Raw genomic sequence first — 19090 nt, forward strand, 5'->3', positions numbered from 1 at the left:
TTTACATAAAATTTCTTACAATTATAAAGTCGTAAACTGGTATGTCAGTTTTTTGATAAAATTCTGTAAACATTTATCAGTTTAAATCGCCCACCAGGCAGATGTCAATTACAGTCATTTAGGCAGTAGGGCTAATAGATTTGCTTAAATATGATTTTATTAATCCGAGATGATTTTTTTATTTACAATGTAAGCTTGGTTAAAGCATCCAATCTTTTTTTTTACGGGATTAAAATTAAAATATTTTTAAACAGATTTTAGTGAGTGTTTACATACTGTATGCTTTTATAATAGCTCAATTAAATCATTTATTCTTGGACATTTTCTCTTTACTATGGGGCATAGTCAGAGCCGGATTAAATAAATGGACTACACTAGGCAGGCTGCATTTTATGGGCCCCCCCTCCATTGATGTTATTTAATGAACTGAAATCTGAAACTTACCAAAGTTACTTATAAAAGTTCATTCACGTTTTACGTAGCCTAGTCTTTGGCTACAAATTGGTTGTTTGTATGTAAAACATTCTATCAGACAATTTTTTTATATTAATTATACATCATTACACAGCTGTATTAAATGCTAATAAATTATCCTCATCTTATCCATTGGGAGTGTCAATGTCAAGGCGGTACCAGTAAATAACCACTAGGTGTCATTATACTATGTAAACAGAGCAAATATATTCATCTTATTTGCTCTGTTTACATTTAATCAACACATTTGATTAAAAAGATTTTCTGCAAAATACAATAGCTTACAACATTTATAAATGTTGACAAATTAATCACATGATGGTGGAAAGACATTCAAGAAGAAATAGATTCATTTGAATGGACTGAAGCATGATTTAAAGGTGCAAAAACAAACTATAAACATGCAGCTTAAATTATTACAGTAATAGTTAATACAATCTATAATCTTAAAAGAAAGTATTTTAATAAAATGAAAACATTATCTTAAGTTTTGATCTTGCTTTATGCTCATTCAGCCTGTTATATCCTCTGCTGTATCAGAAATTCTGTGTCTATTTTCTGAGTGTGAACTTATTGTTAGTTTTGTTATGTGAATATTAATAAAAATATTTAAAAATAAAAATTAATAAAACCAGCAACATTTACCAAGGAAACCATTTAGCATGCTCCACTCTGGGATAATCTTCAGCCTTCCAGCATCACAGGCCTCAGTCACAGCAGAAACACGTCTAAAGAAATGTTCCTTGGTTAAGCTTCGGTTTGTGTCTCCATTCCTCTGTGATGCAGAGAAATATGCAATATTTTGAGAGGGATGGTTTAGTGCAAAGTACTCACGCATCGTGTCATCAGTTTGGTTATGTACCACTGCAGGATCAGATGTAGCTTGTTAGCACCCTGTCTGGGTCTAGAGGCTCCTGCTGTAAGACTAGATTGGGCTCACTTCTGGCTGGCTGCTGCTCTTCCAGTTCATCCTTCTGTGACGGCGTTGGTGCTACAGCGTCTTCCGCCGCATTTCCCGCCGCATCTCCCGTCGCATCTTCGGGCTGTGTCTGCTCTGGGTCTGGCCTCTGGCTCTGCTTACTCGAGCAGGTTCACAGCTGTCGGACGGCTGCCCGAGCAGCCCGACAGAAACTTCTGTAAAGCCCCCGCCGTCTCTTCTTTTGTTCATCTTCATTTTTTTTTCTTTTTACGTTTTGCAGCACCCGAAAGCATCGTGAAAGTTAGCCTACTCAAAAACACCTGCTAGCTTTGTTGTGTCCCACTCTGACTCTGACCGCTTCTCTGACATCCTTAATTGGGTGGCGCCCAAGTTGTAGGCTACAGTCATGGGCTGGCATTAATGTGACGTAGCTAATGTAACGGTCTATGGTTAAGATAAACATTGTCACTATTTTTAGTTAATTAATAAATTGTCACGATCTGCCCCTGCCCGCCTGACTGTGTTCCTCTCCTGCCATTATTACCCTTATTGTTCTCACCTGTCCCTTGGTTACCTGTCCATGTTTCCCTAATTAGCCCTCTGTATTTAAACCACCTGTTTTGCCCCTGTCCTTTGTCAGTTCATTGTTGTTTGTTGGTGTTCCTGTTCATCCCATCCCATCCCATCCTGCCATTAAACCATTTTTTACTTTTACTGAAGCCTGCATTTTTACCTCCTGCTCAGCTCATCCTCACATGGTCCGTCGTCTCCACCTCCTACACCGTGACATAAATATTGAAATAAACTGTAGATAGGAGTCCTATCCACAAATTATATCATAGGAGATTTGTACATTTAATTTTAAATCAATTAATATTTAATTTTGTCCCTCTGTCTGGGCCCCATCCAGCCAATCAGGCCCTAGGCACGTGCCTACTTTGCCTTTGCGTTAATCCGGCTTTGGGCATAGTGTTTTTTCATTGGTGATCTCAGAAAGAATTGTTTTGGTAATGCAGTCTGAATGAAGATTTGAGCAAGGTATTTTAAAATGTCCACTGAAAAACCACAGACAGAAAAATGTCAGAGGTATACGTAATGTTTATATTTGCTGTACTTTACCTGTTTCCTTTAAAACAGTGACATACCATGAAAAATATGTGATGTTGTTGAATTTACTCACCATTACATGCCAAATACAGTACTACACTGCTAAGATTTTAGCTGTATTTTCCTGTAGATTTTACAGTAATGTACTAGCAAATGCCAGCAAAGTCTAACAGTGAAGGATTCTCCAGAGAATCAAGAAATGTCATGAGCTGACTGGCGGATCCGTAAAAACACCCAACACAGAATGACAGTTTAACAATGTTTACTAAAAGGAGAGAGGCAGAGGCTAGTTCAGGAGGCAGGAGGTCTGAAGTGAGAATAGTCCGTAAGGGAAATCCAAAAAGCGAAGTCGCGGACGGAGCAGAATCGGAGCCAGAGGATCAGAGAAGCAGCGGAGCAGACAGGGTTATCCAGGAGACGAGGTCGGGAACGGAGCAGGGTTCGGGATCTGAAGACAAGGTGAGTAGCAGGCTGGAGAATTTAGGGCTTTCAATAATCTGGCAATGACTGGGTAGCTGAATGGATCTTAAATAGCAGGAGGAGCAGGTGTGGTGAATTAGGTTGATGACGGAACAGGTGGAATGAATGGAGCTGATGAGGTGCGGGCTGTGGTTGCTGTTGCAACAGGTCAAAGCAGGAACAGGATCATGACAAAAAATGATGGTCAACCCTGAGCATTCTCTTCACAAGACTGTCCGACAACGGAAGAGTGTCTTCAGTCAGAGGCTTCTTCAGTTTGGCTGCAACACTGACCGCTACTGGAGATCCTTCCTGCCAACAGCCATTGTAATATACAACAACTCTTTGATGACTTGATTATTATTATTATTATTCTGAGCTACTACAGCAATCAATTTCCCTCTGGGATTAATAAAGTATTTTTGAATTGAATTAATGCAGATGGATGAATAAATTGACTGGTGCCACAGCTGAGCAGTCTCCAGCGTGATTCCTTTACGATTAAAAGAAGTCACCAAAGACATAGGTCACATATTAAAAGATTTAAAGTGAAGTTATGATTTTATCTTTCTGGAATTGTGAAACCGCAGATGTGACGTCATACATCTTTGCCTTTAATGTTAGGCTCTGATTACTTCCTCCACCACACCTATTTCATCCTGTAAGTATCATTTTCACAGAAAAAATAGTTACAGGTGAAACAAAAAAATTTGAACGTGGTGAAGAAGTTCATTTATTTCAGTAAAAGCTAAAGGAGCCAAACCGAGTACTGAGTACACATAATTACAGATTTTAAGATGTTCAACATTTCTCTATTTAAAATCTTAGTTTCAGTGATTTCATGTAATATTCTAGTTGTGTGATATTTTGCATGTGGGGTTTTCATCAGCTGTAAGCCATAATCGTCATAATTATAACAAATGGAAATATTCTAATTGTTAGAGTTTCAACTTTAGTCAGCAAAGAGGAAGCTCATGAGCTGCAAACAGCAGAAATGTTGAACATCTTAAAAATATTAAATATGTCATTACCAAAATGATAAATGGCCTGTGTTTGTATAGCACCTTTTTATGGTTCTGCAACCCCCCAGTGTGCTTTACAACACAGTCAGTCATTAACCCATTCACACACACATTCACATTGCTGGTGGGGATGAGCTATGATTCAATTCAATTTAATTCCAAAATACTTTATTAATCCCAGAGGGAAATTGATTATATGATGTAGCCAGAGTTGACCTGGGGTGCATTAACAGAGGCGATACCTGCCATACACTTGCGCCCATGGTCGCTCCGACCACCACCAGCAGGTAAGACGGGCTAAGCGTACTGCCAAAGGTGTGTGTGTGCGCGCGCGTTTGTGTGTGTGTGAGTGTGTGTGTGTGTGTGTGTGTGTGTGTGTGTGTGTGTTTAAATGTCCTCTCGGTACTTTCCACATTCCAAAAACATGCTTTTTACCCTTGTGTCAGGTCAGTGTCATTCAGCAGCCTCTAAACACACACATGCATGCACTAACCACCACACCTTTATACATTTATCAACCTAAGTGAAATAAGTAACATGTGTATAAGATATGTGGATGATGTGCAAGTAGCTTAATATAGATGCTGGTCCTAGAAAGGGTTAAATACAGACTATCCACATTTGTCACAGAATTAGTTTGTTTTACAACATTCACTTTGACTTTTGGTTGAACTTTATTTCACTTCTTAACAGCTCTTGAACAGTTTCCATCACAAACACTGATTTCTTCCAGACTGTTGAACATCCACTGGACATGTGAAAGTCCACCATAAAAGACAGAGGTGTGAGGGTTCAGTGTCCACCTAGAAAACAGGGTGACCTTCTGAACATGAGAAAGCTGGTGTACTGCATCTCACTCACATGGAGTTCACAGGAAATCCTTCAAGTGTGTGACTGCAGGAAACACGCCACCTACTGGAGAAGCAACCCTGAATCTGCAAGTCTAAAGCTATACATGAACCTATAATATATTATATTATTATATATTAAGTATAGTACCTATAATATTTTATATTATTATATATTAAGTATAGTACCTATAATATATTATATTATCATATATTAATTATAGTACCTACAATATATTATATGATTACATATTGAGTATAGTACATAGAATACCTCCATGAACCGTCAGCTTATCGTGGTGGAGGAGTTTGAGTGCCCTAATGATCCTAGGAGCTACGTTGTCTGGGGCACTTTGTGCCCCTGGTAGGGTCTCCCATGACAAATTGGTCTTAGGTGAAGGGTGAGACAAAGAACGGTTCAGAGGATCTTTCATGGATGTAAATTCAAAGAGTCTGAGTACCCGGCCTGGAGGATTACCTGGGTCCCACCCTGGAGCTGGGGCTGGGGCCCGTGAGCGAGCACCTGGTGGCCGGGCTTTTTGGAGTTCCTGGGACGAGTGCTGGATAGTGCTCCATCAGGGGACTCCATTATCCTGCTGGGGGACTTCAATGCTCACGTGGGCAATGACAGCTTGACCTGGAAGGGTGTGAGTGGGAGGAACCGCCTGATCTGAACTCGAGTGGTGTTTCGTTATTGGTCTTCTGTGCAAGCCGCAGTTTGGCCATAACGAACCCATGTTCGAACATAAGGATGCCCATCGGTACACTTGGTACCAGGGCAGCCTAGGTCGCAGGTCGATGATAGACTTTGTAGTCGTATCATCTGACCTGTGGCCGTATGTTTTGGACACCTGAGAGAAGAGAGGAGTGGAGCTGTCAACTGATCACCACCTGGTGGCGAGTTGGATCAGATGGCAGGGGAAGATGCCACGTAGACCTGGCAGACCCAAACGCATAGCGAGGGTCTGCTGGGAACGCCTGGCAGAAGAACCTGTCAAGACGGTCTTCAACTCCCACCTCCGGCAGAGCTTTGACCGTGTCCCAAGAGCAGTGGGGGGACATTGACTCTGAGTGGGACTTGTTCCACTCTGTGATTGTTGAGGTGGCTGTTGCTAGCTGTGGTCTCAAGGTGGCTGGTGCCAGTCGTGGTGGCAACCCCCGTACCTGCTGGTGGACACCAGAGATTCGCGGAGCTGTCAGGCTGAAGAAGGAGGCCTACAGGGCGTGGCTGGTCTGTGGGTCTCCGGAGGCAGCAGACAGGTACCGGATAGTCAAGTGGGGTGCAAAATCTCGGGCGTGGGAGGAGTTTGGTGAGGCCATGGAGAAAGACTATCAATCGACTCCAAAGAGGTTCTGGCAAACTGTCCGGCGCCTCAGGAGAGGAAGGCAGCAACTCGCTCACACTGTTTACAGTGGGGATGGGGAGCTGCTGACGTCAACTGGGGCTATAGTCGAACGGTGGAAGGAATACTTTGAGGAGCTCCTCAATCCCACCTACATGCATTCTGAGGAGGAACCAGAGCTGGGAGGCCTGGGGATGGACTGTCCAATCTTGGGGGCAGAAGTTGCTGAGGTAGTCAAACAACTACACAGCGGCGGAGCCCCGGGGGCGGATGAGGTTCGTCCTGGGTATCTCAAGGCTATGGATGTTGCAGGGCTGTCGTGGTTGACACGTCTCTGCAACATTGCGTGGTCATCGGGGGCAGTTCCTGTGGAGTGGAAGACCGAGGTGGTGGTCCCCATCTTTCAGAAGGGTGACCTGAGGGTGTGTTCCAACTATGGGGGGATCACACTCCTCAGCCTCCCTGGAAAGGTCTACTCCAAGGTACTGGAGAGGAGGGTCCGATCGATAGTTGAATCTCAAATTGAGGAGGAGCAATGTGGTTTTCGTCCTAGCCGTGGAACTGTGGACCAGCTCTATACCCTTGCAAGGGTGATGGAGAGGGCATGGGAGTTTGCCCAACCAATCCACATGTGTTTTGTGGATTTGGAGAAGGCTTATGACCGTGTCCCCAGGGGCACCCTGTGGGGGACGCTCCAGGAGTATGGGGTGGGTGGCTTTCTGTTAAGGGCCATTCAGTCCCTTTACCAGAGGAGCGTGAGTTTGGTCCGCATAGCCGGTAGTAAGTCAGACCTGTTCCCGGTGAGGGTTGGACTCCGCCAGGGCTGCCCTTTGTCACCGGTTCTGTTCATTACCTTTATGGACAGAATTTCTAGGCGCAGCCGTGGTGTTGAGTGTGTCGAGCTTGGTGGCTGGAAAATCTCGTCTCTGCTTTTTGCGGATGATGTGGTCCTCCTAGCTTCATCCAGCTCTGACCTTCAGCTCTTGCTGGGTAGGTTTGCGGCCGAGTGTGAAGCGGCTGGGATGAGGATTAGCACCTCTAAATCTGAGACCATGATTCTCGACCTGAAAAGGGTGGCTTGCCTATTCTGAGTTGGGGGAGAGGTTCTACCTCAAGTGGAGGAGTTTAAGTATCTCGGGGTCTTGTTCACGAGTGAGGGTAGGAGGAATCAGGAGATCGACAGGCGGATTGGTTCGGCGTCTGCAGTGATGTGGACGCTGAGCCGATCTGTCGTGGTGAAGAGGGAGCTGAGCCAGAAAACAAGGCTCTCGATTTACCGGTCGATCTACGTCCCAATCCTCGCCTATGGTCATGAGCTTTGGGTAATGACCGAAAGAACGAGATCGAGGATACAAGCGGCCAAAATGAATTTCCTCCGTAGGGTGGCCGGGTAGAGATAGGGTGAGGAGCTTGGACATTCGGAGGGACTCAGAGTAGAACCGCTGCTCCTCCGCATCGAAAGGAGTCAGTTGAGGTGGTTTGGGCATCTGGTCAGGATGCCTCCTGGACGCCTCCCTGGGGAGGTGTTTTGGGTATGTCCTGCTGGCAGGAGGCCCCCGGGTCGACCCAGGACACGTTGGAGAGGTTACATCTCCAATCTGGTCCGGGAACGCCTTGGGGTCCTGCCGGAGGAGCTGGTGGAGATGGCCGGAGAGAGGACGGTCTAGAGCTCCCTAGTTGGGATGCTGCCCCCGCGACCCGGACCCGGATAAGCGGAGGAAGACGACAACGACTTAGAATATATTATATTAAGTATAGCACCTATAATATATTATTATATTATGTAATAAGTTTATTACCTATATTGCATTATATTATTGTATAATAAATATAGTACCAATAATATATTGTATTATTATATATTAAGTATCTTACCAATAATATATTATAGTATTATATAATAAGTAAAGTACCTATAATATATAATATTATTATATAAAAAATATATTATCTATAATATATTATAGTATTATATAAATATAGTACCTATAATATATTAAATTATTATATAAAAGTATAGCACCTATAATATATTATATTATTATGTATTAAGTATAGTACCTATAATATATTATTATATAATAAGTAAAGTACCAATAATATATTTTATTATTATATTATATATATAGCACCTATAATATATTATTATGTACTACGTATAGCACCTATAGTATATTATATCATTAAATAATAAGTATAGCACCTATAATATACTATATTATTATATAATAAATATAGTACTGTAACGTGATGAAGGACCTATTCCACCGATGGTTATTTACGCTCTCTCCTCAGGAAGAACTAATCTGCATGAGACTGCCTCAAGGTCATGCATTTGCTTCTAAAACTTTCCTTTCCAGCTCAAGAGAATTAAGAAGACGAACTCTTTCTTTTTAATAAATCAAAGAACTATTTTAATGAAGCTAATCAAACAAGGTAAAGGGTCGGTCCACTGGTTTTGTTTTTCAAAATACAAGCCCTCATAAATGTATTTTCTGACTGATTATTTAGAAAAACGTAAATGGAATTCAAACGTTACCAAATTATAGTTATATCACTATTTTTACAGATATTTTAAAATATATTACAAATGGTGGAAATACCTAAAAACAAGTTTTGACAATCCTTTTAAATTATGTTTATGAGTCCACATTGATTTAATACTATATTAGAATTCAACAACTTCTCGTTATTCCAGTGAAACTTCATTCAACAGCTTATTTTTATTTATAAATTATGTTTCCAAAAACCTTTACATGTTCCACACAAAATTCTCTGTTTCCAGAATACCTTAATAATCTCTGTTATCTCCTGGTGTGAAAGAGTGAAGAGTTGGCCACCGTTAGTTCCACCACAGGAGGTGTCATCAACATCTGATGTGGAATTCAGAAGTGGAAAGTAGCGAATTACATTTACTCACGTTACTGTAATTGAGTAGCTTTTTTGTATATTTCTACTTTTTAAGTAGTTTTTAAAATCTGTACTTTTACTTTTACTTGAGTAAGTTTTTAAAAAAGAATTGTAATTCGCTACACTTTAAATCATTTCCGTTACTGAGTAAAAATAAATTGTAGGCTTAATAAATTAAAAATATTGTAGCAGCGTCGGAACCATCGGGGTTGGAACAGAAAGAGACACCTGCATGAGCGCCGTGTCTAAGCCGTGGGGGGGGGGGGGGGGGGGGGGGTACACTTTTGCTCAAAAACATCAGTCCCTGTGGTCCACTCGCTGTTTACCTCCTCTCCTGGGTTGGATCCCGCACCTTCGTGCACCGGTGTGACGTCATCGGAATTCTGCTCGGTTCGGTAGCCGGACTCGGTTCCGTGTTTGAAACGTGTTCCCTACCACTCCGCACGGAAGCGGCAAAAAAAAAAAACGTTTAGCGCTCATGGATTTCCAGTGCTTTGCTCATAAAACAGAAGACCTGCAGGCCTTTGTGAGTTAAAACATCCTGATACTGGTCAGGTGTAAACATTGTGCTCCATATGAACTCAGTTGCTCCTTGATGCCACATGCAGCTATGTGATGATTTAGCTTGTTTCTTTATTTTATTCCAGAATAAGAGATTAATCTTATTAATGGGGCGACGGTGGCACAGGAGTTAAGTGCTCGCCTCGCAATCGGAAGGTTGCAGGTTCGAGACCCGCTCAGTCTGTCGCTGTGTCCTTGGGCAAGACACTTAACCCACGTTGCCTGCTGGTGGTGGTCGGAGGGACTGGTGGTGCCAGTGCTCGGCAGCCTCATCTCTGTCAGTGCGCCCCAGGGCAGCTGTGGCTACATTGTAGCTCATCCCCACCAGTGTGTGAATGTGTGTTTGTGAATGGGTGAATGACTGATTGTGTTGTAAAGCGCCTTGGGGGGTTCCAGGACTCTAGAAGGCGCTATATCACACACAGGCCATTTACCATTTACCATTTTAAATTAAGGTAGCGCGACTCATGTAGCGAATGACCGCAGTCACCAATTCTTGTTATGTGTCTTACCCACGTATGTCTGATCTTTGAATTGTGTGTGCTGAAACTGAATTTCATTTCTCTGTATGTCCTGCACATGTGGAGAATATGACAATAAATGACTTTGAATCTTTGAATCTTTTGAAATTATTACAACAGAAGTTCAAAGTAGTTAAATTAGTCATTCACATGATTCTAACATGCTGCAGCGTGTGTGTGTGTGTGTGTGTGTGTGTGTGTGTGTGTGTGTGTGTGTGTGTGTGTGTGTGTGTGTGTGTGTGTGTGTGTAACACATATAGGACTGCATGAGACAGCATGGTTTCATCAAATCCATGCATCTTATTTCTTGGCTGAAGTAATGGCTCAGGAAAATAACTTATAATTCATAAATAATGACGTCTCTGCAGTGGTTATGATAATATTTTATCTTATATTGTACCTGTCTTTGGCTGGGAGGTGTAACTTATCATGATACAAGCCTTTTAAAACATGTTAAAGTGTTACAAGAGGAGATAAATGCATGAATTTAAAGTTCATGTTTGGAGACCAACCTTCACAGTTTGGAGGCTCACGCTGGTGAGGAGACACCGTTAGTTCTAGTAACACCTGGAAGGATTCCAGTTGGATGATTGGAGGATTATTTAGGAGGATTGGAATGAACAAACTGATTTCAGTGGTGAAGGGTTAAATGAGTGAGTGAACCCACTACCAAGGATGAACTCTGCTAACTTTAAAAATCAGCTGCTCTAAATAAGCATGAAGGTCAGAGAGGAGCTCTGGGATGGACATGTTGTGTGACGGGGTGAGTACTCCCTCTTCTCCACAACATCTTTGTAAGACTGTCATTCCAGGAGAGGGCACTCACCAGCTGTGGGGCATTACCGATCAGCGGCAGCTGCAGATCCTCTAATCAACCGCAGCAGAGCTCTATTTAAGAGGAGAGGGAACCACTTCACATCGCTGAATGATTAACTACTCACGGTAGAATCTTGCCACTCAGTACTAGGTTTTACTTGGTCTCTGCTCAGACATTTGTGCTGTCACAGTTTTTGGATTCATCTGGTTTTTTTGTGCTTGGATTTTTTGGTGTTTGGACTCAAGTCTGTTTCATCTTGAGGATACTTGGAATCGCTGAACCACAGATGGATGTACCTACCTGGAAGTCACCATAACCCGCCTGGATTACACACTCAAGGTTCACCTCTCCTCCAGCTTCACTTGCCCTCTGCCGCCATCATCTGGCTCCCTCTCCTGGACGTACCCCGTCACACCGTTTGCCCTCCCTGCTGGCTTTGGACTCTTGCGGACTACTTCACACTTGGATATCTCCAGGACACTTTTAGTTAGGGCTAATAAATCATTGTTTGAACTTTCTGCCTTTGTCCTGTGATGGTTCTTCATGTCGTGGGTTAAACACCTTCCCAGGAACATGACAGGACATGGATAAAGGAACTGTAATGTAGAGGTAAAGTAGGGCAGGGCCAACGTTAGCAGCTGTCATACGGTCCATCTGAAATGTTTGACTTTCTTTTAGCTTGTTAAGAGTTTTGTCATGAGAACATTGAGATAGCTCACATGCTGATGGCATCTAAAAATGAACTTTTTTTTTTCAAAATAAAGAATTTTAATCACCATTGAAACGTACAATCCTAGAAAAACCTCGTCCAGTCAATGTGCACGTCCTGTTCTCACTGACTGGATAGAAATCCCTCCATCAAACTGTGTGGGCGCACACACACACGAGCGTGTTGTGAACTGGTGTTGTGATTTTGCTCTGATGTAGCCATCTTTACCCTGACAAAAATGTAACTAACTAACTTTTACTATGAGTACATTTTATTTACGATACTTTTACTTGAGTAAAAATTTAGGCAAGTACTTTTACTTGTACTTGAGTAAAAAATTATCAAAGTATTGGTACTCGTAAAAGTAGGAAATTTTAGTACTCCTTCCACCTCTGGTTATTTGTCCACAGCAACGTCAGCAGACAGTCAAGTGTCCAGCAGCTCCTTCTGCTAGGAATATTGTGTTCTTCCATAACAGAACAGACTCCTGTTTACCTTCCCTAGCCTTGCAATAGAGTTCATCCAAAGCACTCAGCTCATGCTAAATAACCATCCTGTGGAGACTCAACCAGATTTTTCAGTGGAATCATTTTAACAGCTTAAAGAAACATCCTTTTAAATCAATCAATTATTACCTGCTCAATCCACCACCTACTCATCAGACATGAAACCGTCTGTCAGAAGCCACCTGGGAAGTATCTTTTCGACCAGTCGTGCGTGTTCTGAGGAGGCCCTACGACCTTCAGACACTTCAGAAGTCCACTCACTCGCTCTGCAGAGACAGCTTCACTTGCAGAGAACTTCTACTGTCCTGGTGTGTAAGGTAGGCTATTCAATGGCGTCAGAGAGGCTGATATTAATTTACTAACTTGTTAAATTACATCAAACAGCCAGATTTATTTTATAAACCCAGACATCACACCTGTCTGAGCCCCTTAGTGAAGCTCTTACAAGGTCATGTTTCATCAGAGTTCCTTCATTGTCTCATTTAATATCACTTTGAATCACCATTTACAATAATTTGTCTTTCATCATCATTGATAATAGAAATATAGTAATAAATTGATTTTTATAAACTATATTATTACCTCTGTGTCAAATTATTAACGTGTTGTTTCCCTGGCATACCCAAAGTACCTGGTTTCATCATTAATCGAATATTAAAAGCTCAATAATATTGATAATCCAACTTTTTATGCACGATTACATTTTATTGAATACATTTATATTCTATGACAATTTATTAAAAGTAACCACTTACAAAAACGTTGCAGTATACTACATTGGGCAGGTGGAAATGATGTAAAGTCATAGAATCTCTAATATAATAACATCTGTAATATTTAGATTCATCACATCCACTTAACTTTTGGAGATTTTAAATGTTTGCCTAAGAAATAAGCTTTCACATCACCCATGTCTCTCTCTCTTTCACACACACACACACACACACACACACACACACACACACACACACACACACACACACACACACACACACACACACACACACACACACACACACACAGTGGGCTATTTTAGGCTGAAAGACTTCTGACTCATAATTTGTTTCTTCTTTCTTTGTTGACTTCCGTAAAAGTCCTGCCAAGCGGAACGCTTAAAGCTCTAGTTTTCCTGTCGGAGGGCTAAAGCCGAGACACCAATGGTCGCCATTTTGGCTCCATGTGAGCTCCAGCACAGAGCTCCAGCGGACGTCGAGGCGCTGAAGGTGATCGTTTCCAGCAGCGATGGCTTCGCTACGGTCTGCTAGGAGGATGTTTTGTGCTGCGGCGCAAACGGGAGCTGTTTCCGTCCCAGCTGGCCGCTGGGAGAAACTAAAAACCAGTAAAGCGGGTGAGTTTCGTGGGGGGAAGCCAGCTTATGCCCGGATAATGAAGCAATTCACTTGAGATGAAATGGGTTAATTTATCGGCGCGGATGAGACGTATCTGCGCTGGAGGCTTACCTAGCTAGACATATTTAGTTTAGTGTGGTTTTTGTCTCTTTGTGGAACACTTTTCTCCATGATTATCATTTTTTATGCTTGTTTTTTAGGGGAAGAGGGTAAAATTAGACGTTTTGTGTGTATGATGTAGAGTTTTTCTAGTCAGAATGAGGGGAAGTTAAACTACCACTTCAAACAATTGGGTTCAGTTTACTGACCTGACCAGGTGCCTCAGACCTGACCCAGTGCCTCAGACCTGACCCAGTGCCTCAGACCTGACCAGACCCGGTGCCTCAGACCTGACCCGGTGCCTCAGACCTGACCCGGTGCCTCAGACCTGACCCAGTGCCTCAGACCTGACCCAGTGCCTCAGACCTGACCCGGTGCCTCAGACCTGACCCAGTGCCTCAGACCTGACCCGGTGCCTCAGACCTGACCTGACCAGGCGCCTCAGACCTGACCCGGTGCCTCAGACCTGACCCAGTGCCTCAGACCTGACCCGGTGCCTCAGACCTGACCCAGTGCCTCAGACCTGACCCGGTGCCTCAGACCTGACCTGACCAGGCGCCTCAGACCGGTGTTCTGATAAAACGTCCTACTTTGACAAAACGTCCTACCCGTAGGATAATTTTACGGTGTCCTCTGATAAAACGTCCTACTTTGACAAAACGTCCTACTGTACGTAATTTATGCACATTTCTGCTGCCAAACAATAATTCCAGCACAAATTTAAGTAGGTATGACAGTTTACCACTTAACTTTGCCAGAGTATGTTTGTAGCTGATTTTCATAAAGCCAGTACGGTTTCACACTTCTTTTTACCCATTAAAGTGTGCTTGTAGGTCATATTCACAAAGGTAGCATGCTTTGGCACGTAATTTTTATGCTTCTAGTTTATAATAACAAAGGTAGCATGTTTTGGCACGTAATTCTTATGCTTGTAGTTTATAATAACAAAGATAGCATGGTTTGGCACTTGTTTGTAGAAGCAGTCTGCATGCCAAGGTGCTTAAGTTATACAGCTGTCACCATTGAAGTGATTGGAACACCTGACTATATAAACTTTGACAATGAACTCACTCCATTATAGTTACAGTATATATTTACTGAATATATTTACAGATACATATATTTGACATTTATAGATCCAACAGAACACAGGGACAAAGAACTGAAAAAGAAATTTAATGTCAACTGTCATACCAAACCAGTAAAATCTGGAACACACTGCATTTAGCGTTTTGTGTGTGCCAGTGTGTCCTCGGATTGGAGATGAATGAAACTCATGAAAAATCTTCCTGGCATCAGCCATGGTTTTTACTACTCTTCTGGTTCCAACAAAGAGTTCTTCATCTGCAGTAAAACAATATATATTTAGAATTTAATGTAACCACATATATGAGTTGTTAGGATTAACAATAAATTACTGACCCTTTTGTTTGAATTTTGAGGCATATCTTCTGAGGTTTTGCCTCTGAGCCTTGTCATATCCTGAAGGGTAGGAGCTCGCAGAAATGAATGTGTAAATCTCTTCCCACTTCTTCTCCATATCTATGAATGTAAGTAGACATTTTCTTCTGAGCTTCAATATGTGCAGTTAACAATGCAAATAATTTAACTTATTAAATAGCGACATTACCGAAACAGCCTTAAAACACCGAAGCTGCGGATTCAGAAGTGTTGTCCAAATACCACATGTCCAGTAACCACAGCAGACTTAACCAAAGCTGCAAATTCGACAGTTTTGTGCAGAAAGCAGATAGCGACTTTACTTTAATATTGACAAACAATCACAAAGTCTTAAATAAATCAATAAAAAGTACTAATACTTAACTACTTACCTATTTTCCTGCAAATCTGACAACGGAGTAGCATGAAATCACAGCCGGATACATTTTGCTTCCCTTTTTGTGTTGTGCGCATGCGCAGGAACGACGGGTAGGACGGTTTACGGGGTAGGAGGAATTCCCGGAACACCGGCCCAGTTCCTCAGACCTGACCAGGTGCCTCAGACCTGACCTGACCAGGTGCCTCAGACCTGACCAAGCGCCTCAGACCTGACCAGGTGCCTCAGACCTGACCTGACCAGGTGCCTCAGACCTGACCAGGCGCCTCAGACCTGACCAGGTGCCTCAGACCTGACCCGGTGCCTCAGACCTGACCCGACCAGGCGCCTCAGACCTGACCTGACCAGGCGCCTCAGACCGGCCCAGTTCCTCAGACCTGACCAGGTGCCTCAGACCTGACCTGACCAGGTGCCTCAGACCTGACCAGGCGCCTCAGACCTGACCAGGCGCCTCAGACCTGACTCGGTGCCTCAGACCTGACCCGGTGCCTCAGACCTGACCAGGTGCCTCAGACCTGACCCGGTGCCTCAGACCTGACCTGACCAGGTGCCTCAGACCTGACCCGGTGCCTCAGACCTGACCTGACCAGGTGCCTCAGACCTGACCAGGCGCCTCAGACCTGACCAGGTGCCTCAGACCTGACCCGGTGCCTCAGACCTGACCAGGTGCCTCAGACCTGACCCGGTGCCTTAGACCTGACCCGACCAGGCGCCTCAGACCTGACCTGACCAGGCACCTCAGACCGGCCCAGTTCCTCAGACCTGACCAGGTGCCTCAGACCTGACCCGGTGCCTCAGACCTGACCCGACCAGGCGTCTCAGACCTGACCTGACCAGGCACCTCAGACCTGACCAGGTGCCTCAGACCTGACCTGACCAGGCGCCTCAGACCTGACCAGGTGCCTCAGACCTGACCCGGTGCCTCAGACCTGACCCGGTGCCTCAGACCTGACCCGACCAGGCGCCTCAGACCTGACCTGACCAGGCGCCTCAGACTGGCCCAGTTCCTCAGACCTGACCAGGTGCCTCAGACCTGACCTGACCAGTTGCCTCAGACCTGACCAGGCGCCTCAGACCTGACCAGGCGCCTCAGACCTGACCCGGTGCCTCAGACCTGACCAGGTGCCTCAGACCTGACCCGGTGCCTCAGACCTGACCCGACCAGGCGCCTCAGACCTGACCTGACCAGGCACCTCAGACCGGCCCAGTTCCTCAGACCTGACCAGGTGCCTCAGACCTGACCCGACCAGGTGCCTCAGACCTGACCTGACCAGGCACCTCAGACCTGACCAGGCGCCTCAGACCTGACCAGGTGCCTCAGACCTGACCCGACCAGGCGCCTCAGACCTGACCTGACCAGGCACCTCAGACCGGCCCAGTTCCTCAGACCTGACCAGGCGCCTCAGACCTGACCCGGTGCCTCAGACCTGACCTGACCCGGTGCCTCAGACCTGACCTGACCCGGTGCCTCAGACCTCACCTGACCAGGTGCCTCAGACCTGACCAGGCGCCTCAGACCTGACCCGACCAGGCGCCTCAGACCTGACCCGACCAGGCGCCTCAGACCTGACCAGGTGCCTCGGCGACTAGCGTCCTGTCTGCTGCTTCTACATAAACTGAGCTGCAGCCAGTAGGAGATGAGCTGTGTTTTTTCTGCTCTGAGAGTTAAAGAAAGCAGACGTGTTGTTTAAGCAGCTCATTTCTGTTCTCCCCTGCTGCAGGTGTGTGGTGTCGCAGCTTGCTCTCGGACTATAGAGAAGCTTGCAGGGAGGTGGTTGTAGGTGCCTGGGAACGGCCACTAAAGACCTCGGCGTACATGACTCTGCTAGGAGGGGCTTGGGCATGTTTCCACACCAAACCAGACCGGTCGTCGTTCGAGTCCACCCTGCTGGATTGCTCAAACCAGTTGTGCCTTTTGTCACCATGGATACGCAGCAGCACTTCTGACGGCCATGTCCAGAGTCTGATGAAGCTTCGCAACGAGGGCCGCCTCAGATACGCCAGCCTGGGACTTGTGTGTGTGGTTTATCATGCCGACTACGACCCCGACAACATGCTGTATGAAGCCCAGTGCTCCACCCTTTCCACACCCTGGAGGGAGCTTCCTCATCGGGTTCTGGACATTGGGTTCACTGGTCGCTGGTGGATCCTGGGATCAAAGATGAAGGATTATGATATCAACAAGGAAGAGTTTAAGCACTTGCCAGCACATATGCAGGAAACCTCTCCACCCAGCACTGAGGAGGTGGAGCGGAATGAGAGGTTACACAAAGAGTCCTGGTTAGCCCTGACGGTGGAGGAGGCCGTGGACAGTGAGGAGAGTCACGTAAAGACTTAAACCCCCGCCAAGAACCTGGTTCTCAATCAGACTCTTCTCCAGGGCTGGAACCGCCTCGGGCATGACCTTTGACCTTTGGGGAACTTTTATGGAAAATAAAATGAGGTGTCTGACACTCGTATTTACTCCAAGTGTTTTGTGTGTCTTGTACCGTGTGTCCCGACAGATACCCGAGGGTCAGACCATGAGGGGCTCTCAGCGTGCCAGCATGTTACACGTGTGTTGGCGGCTTTCAGGGTTAAAGGTGGCATCGAAACTTGCTGCCTCTCTGTGGTGTTGTCCTGCAGGTGAAGGTATGCTCCTGGTTCTGTTGCAGGTTCCCCGTCTATTGTCACCCCTCACACTGAACGGCTCCGGTTTGGCTGCCGGTTCCTGTTAGGAAATGTTCTTTTGTAGCTGAATAGGAATGTTGGCGTTGACCTGGACTGGGTTGTGAAATATTTTAGATGATTTCGGCTGTCAACTACATTTGTATGAATGACTTGGGTCGACGGTGGAGGAGGAGTTGGGTGTCTGCCCCACATCTGGAGGGTTTGCACCCCGCTCAGTCTCACAGTCCATCTGTCCTTGGGCAACACACTGGACTGCTGGTGGTAATCGGAGGGACCGGTGCCCCCAAGTGTGTTGTGACTCATCGCCGCCAGCGTATGAATATGTGCACGAAGGGGGTGTGGCATGTGTTGTAAAGCACCTTGGGGGGGTTCTGGAATGCTAGAAGACCAGCTTTTTACCAATGAACTAGAGCAGCTTCCAGATATGAGGGATGTGGATGTAGGGAGGAGTCTTGATCCATCAAGCTGTAGAATAAACTCCCAACTCTTCGTTTGGTGTGATCTTCGTCTGCACAGGTGGAAGCTCGGAGAAATAAATTCTCATTTCAGGAGGGAAGAATCTGGAAGCCATTCACAGGGTGTGACTTTTCCCACATGACATCACTGCCTTTTTGCAGCTTTCTACACACAGCACCCCGCAATGACGGCAGAGATTTTTGCTAATTTATTTAAAAAAAAAAACAACTTTCAGCCATTTATTCAATTAATAGTTGATGCAGCTTTGGCAGCAGTTAGCCTCGAGTCTGAATACCACAAGCTTGAGCGAGTGAATGGATTTACTTCCATTTGCATGATAACAGTTGGAGCTTGTGCCATCCCATCGCCTCATACAAACACTTTAACAAGGTCAAACGAAGATAAACCATAAAAAAACAGACCAATACAAATAAACAAAACCTATTAGAACAAAATGCTAAAAGTCAAAGATGGGTCGAATAA

General features: G+C 44.8%; 1 protein-coding gene across 1 annotated transcript; it reads left to right on the top strand.

The window, feature by feature from the left end:
* Positions 1 to 13329: 13329 nt before the first annotated feature.
* On the top strand, positions 13330 to 18640 carry timm29 (translocase of inner mitochondrial membrane 29). The gene is made up of 2 exons (XM_054742215.2): positions 13330 to 13544; positions 17203 to 18640. Exons 1-2 carry the CDS (start codon positions 13439 to 13441, stop codon positions 17817 to 17819), a joined length of 723 nt encoding a protein of 240 aa, XP_054598190.1. The 5' UTR covers positions 13330 to 13438; the 3' UTR covers positions 17820 to 18640.
* Positions 18641 to 19090: the final 450 nt, after the last annotated feature.

This window comes from Nothobranchius furzeri, chromosome 18, assembly GCF_043380555.1.
Source record: "Nothobranchius furzeri strain GRZ-AD chromosome 18, NfurGRZ-RIMD1, whole genome shotgun sequence".
NCBI classification, from domain to species: domain Eukaryota; kingdom Metazoa; phylum Chordata; class Actinopteri; order Cyprinodontiformes; family Nothobranchiidae; genus Nothobranchius; species Nothobranchius furzeri.